This window comes from Montipora capricornis, chromosome 3 (genome assembly GCF_036669925.1).
Source record: "Montipora capricornis isolate CH-2021 chromosome 3, ASM3666992v2, whole genome shotgun sequence".
Classification (NCBI taxonomy): Eukaryota; Metazoa; Cnidaria; class Anthozoa; order Scleractinia; family Acroporidae; genus Montipora; species Montipora capricornis.
In genome coordinates, this window is record NC_090885.1 from 7847175 (window position 1) to 7856191 (window position 9017).

At 39.6% G+C, this 9017-nt stretch overlaps 1 protein-coding gene across 2 annotated transcripts in view; it reads right to left on the minus strand.

Moving 5' to 3' along the window:
- Positions 1–9017, minus strand: part of LOC138042067 (uncharacterized) — a 16773-nt gene extending 7756 nt beyond the window's left edge. The window contains exons 1-4 of one of the 2 annotated variants that reach the window (XM_068887809.1): positions 8876–9017; positions 5623–5838; positions 4665–4829; positions 1488–1572 (exon numbers count right to left, since the gene is read on the minus strand). In XM_068887809.1, the coding sequence (XP_068743910.1) occupies positions 1559–1572; positions 4665–4829; positions 5623–5838; positions 8876–8939 (459 nt within the window). In that variant the 5' untranslated portion in view covers positions 8940–9017 and the 3' untranslated portion in view covers positions 1488–1558. Of the gene's footprint in view, positions 1–1487; positions 1573–3295; positions 3569–4664; positions 4830–5622; positions 5839–8875 lie in introns of those variants that run through there. The other variant, XM_068887810.1, reaches the window with a different exon arrangement.

Genomic DNA, 9017 nt, shown 5'->3' on the forward strand with positions numbered 1-9017 from the left:
CACCTATAATGATTTCGTCACACTCAAAGTCGTGTAAATGATAAAGAAAAGCTCAAAGAACCTTGGGTCATCAACATTAGGCGCGTACAAGGTGGCCAAAGTAGCACGTATCTGTTCTGTTTCCATGTCGCAGATAATAAATCTGCCATTTGGGTCAGAGAAAAATTTTCGGATTTCAAAGCTAAAGGTGTTGTTAAACAAAATGGCAACCCCACACTTGCTACTATCTTGCCCACTGAAAATTGTCCTATATCCCCATTCTGCGGACCACATGGGATTTGTGCCTTCAGAACAATGAGCTTCTTGCAGCATGTAGATTGAGTGTTTTTGCATTCTAAGCCAGTTGAAGAGCTCGACTCTTCTTTTCAAATTGTCACCTAGTCCTCTCGCATTAAGACAATAGATACTGAGATTCATTTATAATTGAGTTTATATTGCCCATTGCAAATCGCGCAGCCACGGAGCGGAAAAAGGTGGCTGGGGAAAGCTGGAATTAATTCAGAAGAAACAAACAAAGATTTAAATATACACACAGAAGAACACCAGCACGACATACTAACATTACAATTAAAAAGTTCTATTGTTGGGCCGTTTTCAGTTGAGGTTTTGTAGGTGTTCAAAACCATTAGCACATCCACAAAGGGTTTTTTCCTCATACAACTGGAAAATTAATATGCACAAAAAGATCAAGTAAATCTGTAGAGTTTTGTACGACATAAGATGGATCCAAACGAGGTAAGATTAAACAATTGCAACAATTCGAAGAGGCCTACATAACGGAAGATTACGCCCGGGCGATCCAAAAAGAGAGACAAATCTTAATTAAAGCTATGATGAAGGCCCGAAATGATGGAATGGACAACGTGAAGGTAATAGGCAGATTTCTGGTTGTGAGCGGAGAGAGATTTGACTGCAAATCGATCCCGGACAGTTTGATGTGACTTTAGCTTTAGTTTTAGTAAAAACGTCTCGAAGGTTTTCAGTCGTCAAACATGTTTGATGAGTACGGTAACACAAATGCTGTTCGGGAGGTTTTATTTGAATATTTATCCTTTAGGACTGCCTCAGTAGTCTCGTCGCAAGCCCCTTAACCGAGGCGCCATTGCTTAAAACCCCAATAAGTGCTTGTGACGTTGCGCGTGCTCATTTCGGCCGGTGCTTACGAAGACCGCTTTCTAAGTGGCTTTCATAGTGGCCTTGAATAGGTTTTGATCCTGGAAAACTGTATCGAAAGCCGGAGACAAAAGCAAAGGTTTAAATTCTGCGTGAGACTCTGATTTTGAAGTTGCCCTTTCGTCCGTTGCCAAGCTACTGGCAACTAGTTACCATCTTTCTCACGGGTGCATTATACTTTCTACCATCGGTAGGTGCATTTACGATATTAAGTATTCAAACAACTCACTTCTAAAAAATTCCTGACTTTAAAACCGCGACCCGGTCTTAGTTGGACTTGGTTTAGATAATCCGCCTTTAGCATATTTATTTACCTGTGGCCTCTTCATGTCGGACTTCCTCGGGCGGTTCCTTCACTTGTGCCCTGACTGCCTCAATACGGTTTTCAATGTCGGTTAACTAAAGATAACGAAAAGAGAGGAAAAAAACATGCCTGTGGAGCTGCCACTGAAAGGGGTGCCCAAAGCACCCACCTCTGATGAGGCCCAGCAAGGCCGAAACAGCTGTCCATTGGCTGCTAATTGACGACCGGGTGAAATGGTTGCGCGCATGCGGGATATGTTGGCCACACCGGGTTGGTGTTAGGATGTGTCACCTTACTTTTTTTTGTCGTTTTTCACTTTCAAAAAAAAAAAAGAAAAAGAAAAAACCAGACCCCATCTTCCTTTAGTTTTGGTAGATTGTATAGCCGGGGGTGATTCAAAATTTCTTTACATTCTCACTTGGGTTTCCCTAACAGCTTCAGTTTCGTCAGCTTAATGGAAAAGTCGGCTCAAGGACATTTTCGGTTAATATTTTGTAACTTACTGTACACTGCAGTTATTGTATTGCAAATAACCGCGAGGCCAAAGTATCAAGAGTGCATAGCCCCAATCATGCCCAAGCGTTAGGGTCAGTGTTAAAATAGTTTGAGTGCATTGGAAATTTTCGTCGATGAAAGAACGAAGAAATGTGTGAGTGCTAGGATAACCCTCTTGGTAGGGTTGCCCTACCAAGTGGGTTACCTTACCTGCTTGTGAACAGGGTCTTAGCTTAGCGTTCGAATTTCACGATGTAGTCGCGGAAAGCAATATTTCCTTTTTTTTTTCTCAATGAGCCAGTGGGCGGAATTCTGTGAATCCTGCAATCTGATTGGCTCTGGGAGCGGGCCGAATTTTTCTGTCTTGCCCGCCAACCCGGGCGGAATCCGAGCCCTGGTTGCGTGAGCTTGTGTTACGATTTTTTGACACCGAATCCATTGACATACAAAAGTAAGTGTTTGAAAACATATCAGTTTATTAAACAAGAGGCGTGGAAATAGAATTCAAATTAAAATATTTCTCTTTGAAAAGTTCAGTATGTAGGTCGCTTACTGTATTCGCAATCAAGCGCGGTGCGAGTCAACGATTAAAAAATTGATTTAAGAGAGGAAGAGAGAGAGAGAGAGAGAGAAAGAGAGAGAGAGAGAGAGAGAGAGAGAGAGAGAGAGAGAGAGAGAGAGAGAGAGAGAGAGAGAGAGAGAGAGAGAGAGAGAGAGAGAGAGAGAGAGAGAGAGAGAGACAACAACCGGGCGGTCTTACTGCTGCAGCATGTAGTTGTCCCCTCCCCCCTTCTCCGCCATTCACCCCACCTATCTCCGACTATTTAGACAAATCATGGCACCCATAGTCGTATCACTACCGTCGTTCCTCAAAGACAGAACCCATGCACTTAAAATTTTGCGTATTTTCAATTTCTCGAGCAAAAACAAAATCACTTTCACAAAGGAGATCACAGCTCTATACACCCCTTCATACCGTCATCCCCGAAAGCGAAGGCTTCCGAGTGCTCAATTATCTTTTTCGATCAAAGTACCGTTAAAGGTAATTTTGCCAGGCTGAACTACTGTAGCTCAAAGACTCAGCCGTTTTTCATTTTCCCACAACGGTGTTTTCAATATAACTCACGAAAAGGTTGGGTAGGTGGGATGGTTTCCATTTTGGTTCTCATTGCAGCAGATAGGAACTACAAAAAAACTATTTATCAATTCAGGCAGTTTTTTTTTGTTCCACCCAGCTCCAAAAAATCAGTAGCTTTTTTCGAAATACATTGTATAACCTGTAAACTGTGCAAAAACAGTGAACCAGAGAGAAAACCAACAGATTGAGTCATTCCTCGAAATGTGGGAAGAAATGACAAAGACGCGTCGAAACCAATTTCACGCCATTTCAATAATCCTAAGCATGACTATTTGTGGCCTATTACTACATCAAGGTAACATAAAAAGCCTAAAAAATCTAAAGCAAACATTTATTTTTTAACAAGGCAACTTAACTCCATACGGGTTTGATGAACGCTTTTCATTATATCAATCGATCCGTGTAATCATATCGCCATAGGTTCACCCATTGAATTGCAAAGTTCCTCCCTCCATCTCCTACATTCAACACAAATAATTCCTTAGTTCGCTCTAATGACGAGCTAACGCTCGGAATGTCTGATTACAAATTTTCTTTGTCAAGTCGACAAAACCAAATTTCCGTGTTTCACTCCACACCGTCGACAGAGCACCGTTCCTTTAATGAAACGTTTCATGACTCTAAACGTTTCATGAAACGTTTCATGAGAAACGTTTCCGACTCTAACTCTGGAAAAATGTTTTTGAAGTAGTTCTCTAAGTCTTTTTACTTTAATAAAAATTGCTTCTTGTACGGAGGGTGGGGTATTTGACGCGTTGTGAGGCCCTAACCGATAGAGCATTTGACAGTGTAAACTGTCAACATAGGGGGGCATTTGACCACTTTTTTATGGTATAAGTCAAATGGCCCGGGATTTCCCGGGGGACGGGTATGGGCGCTCTTGGAATTGACTAATACAAGTGCATGCACAAAAAAAATCTAAGAGAGACAAATTCAATGATAAAATACAATGGTCGATTTGGAGAGGTGAAAAACACAATACAGTGGTGATGCACTAAATTATTCGCACACAGAGTCACGTTAAAAGCTTCTACATACATCTGGAAATGGCGCTGTGTTTAGAAAAGGTGACAGGCATGCTTACTTTTGTAAGTGATCAGAGTCTATGATTTTCCATGAATGTTTGAGCAAAACGTGGCTACTCTTTCGCTGTAAAGTTTTTAATTAAAATTGCGCTTGTAATAGAGCGGTTGTCAGACTGTGGTGGTAGTTGTCAAGTTGTAGATGTAGTAGGGGTTAGAAGGTGAAAACAAGAAGAAGGATCAAAGATCTTTTGAGTCTTTCATAGGAAAAACGGAGCCTGGGTCATGAAAAGGATGTAGATAGTGTTTCGTTGAAAAAAAAAAAAAAAAAAGACAGTAATGAAATTACTGTATTACGCAGTAACAGATAGATAGACTGACAAAGAGGGAGTGTCGCTCAAAATTCTGCCTATGTTATCATCGCAAGTCATTAAAAAGGTACCGGTAAGTATACAATCAATCACGGTCCAGGAATGTTACTAGTCTTACAAGTAGCAACTCAGGAGATTTATAAGGTCGCAAGCATACTTACATCTGATAAAATTGATACTGAAGCCATGCTTCTTCGGGGAATAAGGGTCACCAACTGCAAAAGCGTGACACTCATACCTTCCCAGGGATCCGAATTGACTGTCATCTTCCTCGGTAACATTTTTAATGAACATTGTAACAAAAAGCTTCTTCAATTGCTTTCCACCTGCAAAAACACGTTCGTATGCAAATTGCAGCAAAGTACTGAATTTTCTTCGTCGGAAATGATTGGGGTTACCGCCGTGGAAATGGATCTCGGTTTCCCCCAACGTGGACCGCGACAGAATCCTCGATCACACTTAAATTTGGTCGGTTCAGTTCTTTAATTCTCTCATCTACTATATGCTGTTTTGACCCGAGAATTTCGCTTTTCTCAACTCACTAAAACTTAGCAGAATTATGATGAGGCTTCTCGGTAATGTAAAGTAAGCTATCGTATCTGATTTGCGCTAGTGCAGTAGAACTTCCGTTTGGGCGCCAAAATGAAGTCGCAAAGGACCTGGCGACGAATTAGTCTATTTATATAAAAAAAAACGTAACGTATTTAAATATTCGCAGCGAAATTCTACTTACAATTCTGTTGGGCAATCCATACTTCATAACACGGCTCTTTACATTGTGGGTGTGTCGATCGGTTGATTGCATGCAAGGCGAATATTTAAATACGTTACGTTTTTTTTTTATATAAATAGACTAATTCGTCGCCAGGTCCTTTGCGACTTCATTTTGGCGCCCAAACGGAAGCAGAAGGCGCTAAGTAAGTACTCGAATCATAAACCACTTCCATTCAAGTCATTCAAGGGATCCTCCGAGAATCCTTGCTGATCTTCACTAGACTGTCTTTTGTATTGTTTATGTTCGATTACGAATGCAAATCATTTGAGTACTTTTTTGGTATCTGCGAATGTACCAATGATTTTGGGGCTCTTTGGAAAGTTAATATAATAAGAGTTACGAACCTTGTTCTGTCATTTCTATTTGGCTTGTAAAATTTAATTTATCACTCTGTTTTAGTGTTGTGTACTCAGCATATTGGTTTTTCCTCACGAAGTCTATTCTTTTTGGAGTTTTTATCCCCGCAGAGTCAAACGCCACACAGGTAACTTTGGCAGATGTGAACTCAATCGGGTATATGTTATCAGGCCATGGCGGAACGATCCCAAACTTGTCCTGAACTGAAACGAGAAAACAATTGTAATATTTACGTTAGGTCTATTAATGAAGTACCAAGAAATCGGTCCATGGTTATTACTTTGGAAAGCACCAACAGAAGACAAGTGCGGTAAGATAGGCTTACTGCGCAACTGAGATCAACCGTAGGTTCCCTTTCCTTCATGTTTCTCTGGTGAACCAATGGGTATTTCCTGATTAAGTACTGTACATATTCATCGTGTATAAAGACTCAGAAATTTAGAAAGGAAAACAGCGCAAGAGCAGCAAAAGTTTGTTATCTACTACGCGCATTGCCAAGCGTCTGTTAAAGTCACGTTGTTACAATGGATACACTGACGTACTTCCGTAGCGCGTAATGATCAATTATTCATTCCCCACTTCAGTTATCGATTTCTTTCATAAATATTTACTCATAAATTTTATACTGTTTAATATATTATAATAGGTAATATATGATAGTTATTACGAATCAGCTACAAAACTCGAAGCAAAGAATTTAAACCTTCCCTTTGCCGTAATTTAGGCTCATAACCTAAAAAAGAACAACACTTCACAAATATTGTTGGTCAGGCCGAAGTTAACTTTATAAGTACAGCATTGTTGTTTGGGGAAGAGGGACCACAAAAATAAGATTTACATCTTTGTTTACAACGCTTTTTGAAAATTGGTAAGGAAGTTAAAAATCTCAGTCACAAAACTCTGTTCTCAGTTTCAGGATTTGTTGTTTCGTCAGTTTCCTTGGAAGTACTTTGAAATTCTTAGTATTGATACTAAGTCATCACTCGTGGTCTTATCGTTCGTTGACATTAATGAAGTAAATAAACTATATGTAAGGCCACCGCATCTCCGTAACCATTTCTGTAAAAACATGTAATGTAATTGTAATATTACAGTGGAACCCCGTTAATACGACGACCATTAAGTTTCTCCCCGATTGAGCCCTTTGTGGAGTCAAGGGAACTCCTTTGTCGGTGGCAGCAAGAGATAAAAGACGAGTACAAATTCATAAAAAAACTTCGAGGGAAAAAAAAACAAGGAGGAGGTCGAACAAAAGGAAGAAGAAAAAATGCAAAAAAAAATGTGGGGAGGTCGGTTGTTCAGTTACGTTAATTGAAAGGAACTTCACTGAACATATTGTATAAATAATACTTAGTTAAAATGGCTGAGAAATAGAGCACTTTCATAAAAGCGACTCACATTCTTTTGTATTTATGTTTTAATTAGACCTACTGCTGTCATTTTGAAACAATGTCATTTTTTTTAATGTTCTCGTCGCAACGACGCCAGAAAGGCTTATCTGCATTAAAACAGAAGAACTATTTTATTTGGTCGCCATTTAAGAAAGAGGTCTCTCGCTACTGTTCTACAGGGATGCCGTTAGTCTGACCATCCTTTCCATAAACTGCGGCTTTTCATATAACCTTTTACTGTTTTAAAGGAAGGACCGTTCACTTTTGCCACTGATTTTCGTTGTTTTCATAAAATAAGACAATGAAAGCCACCAGCTTTCTTAAAGAATTCAGTAAAATTAAAACCATTGGAAATTTTCAACCACCGTCAATTCCACAAATAGAACCAAAGCTGAGTTGAATGAATTTGTATCGAGCTAGGCAAACTTGTAATAATTTTGGAATAAGAACGCATTTTTGTGACCGCTGCTACTTCCTGCCTAAGCCGTTGTTAGATATCTTGATTTATAAAGCGGTAAACGGCAGGTTAGTTTTAGACGACTAGGTGACCGATTCCGCGAACACCTTCGCGATGTGAGAGAAGAATGACAAGGATGCATCCAAGCCAGTCGCTCGCCATTTCAATCTGCCTAACCACTCTAAAAAAACACATGGCTATCTGCGGCCTTTCCCTACATCTAGGTACGACGGAAAGCCGCAAGAATCTGGAACAAAAATTCATCTTTCAAATCGGCACCCTTAATCCTCACGGTATTAACGAACGCTTTTCATTTAACTATATATTCCTATTTTTCACGTTGCCATGTTACCACCAATAGCGTAGCTCCTACTCTACTATAAAAACTACACGTAACCCATAATCCCTCGATTCGCTCTGACGAAGGGCTAACGCTCGAAACGTCAGCTTTTTAGAATCTCTGTACGGTGGCCAATTTACATTATCAACTCCGTTGACCAAAACCAAATTTTGTATTTTATTTGGTCGCCATTTAAGAAAGAGGTCTCTCGCTACTGTTCTACAGGGATGACCGTTAGTCTGACCCATCCTTTCCCATAAACTGCGGCTTTTCATATAACCTTTTACTGTTTTAAAGGAAGGACCGTTCACTTTTGCCACTGATTTTCGTTGTTTTCATAAAATAAGACAATGAAAGCCACCAGCTTTTCTTAAAGAATTCAGTAAAATTAAAACCATTGGAAATTTTCAACCACCGTCAATTCCACAAATAGAATCAAAGCTGAGTTGAATGAATTTGTATCGAGCTAGGCAAACTTGTAATAATTTTGGAATAAGAACGCATTTTTTGTGACCGCTGCTACTTCCTGCCTAAGCCGTTGTTAGATATCTTGATTTTATAAAGCGGTAAATTGGAAAGAGTGGAAAAAAAATTAATGGTAAAATTACATATGTTTCTGGGTGGATTAAGTAAGCCACCAGCTGCTACATCCTCATAAACTAGAAAGGGAAAAAAGTTATCGAAAATGAGCATGAAAACTCAAGATGTTTGGACAAAAAAGGTTTGAATCACACATCTTAAAACTTAACGGTTTTAATTTGCCCTTGCGAAGTTCTTAAATTCACTGGCTACGCAATCATCTTGCTATATTTGACGGCGCCCATAGGTGATCGTTGGAACATCAAAAACAAGCGAGAAAAATAGGCAACAACAATTATTCTAACTTGTAATTTATACATTGAATTGTGTGTCTGTGAAAGTCGTGTCCGATGTGAAGTTCGTAATGTAGTTTCCTTCGGCACTGTGCACCATCAATAGAAACTCCGATGTCTTCTCACAGTCCACGCTTTTGGGAACTCAAAGGAAAGCATATATTGAATTAAACACTATACCTTGGGCATTTTGTACTCGATAAATCGTCACAAACAGCAGTAGGTTCCCAAAGAAAAGAGCCATCTTATCTCAAGTTGAAGTATCCGTTTGCATCAACAATTATTTTTGTTTTAACGATGTAACGAGCTCACACGATCAACA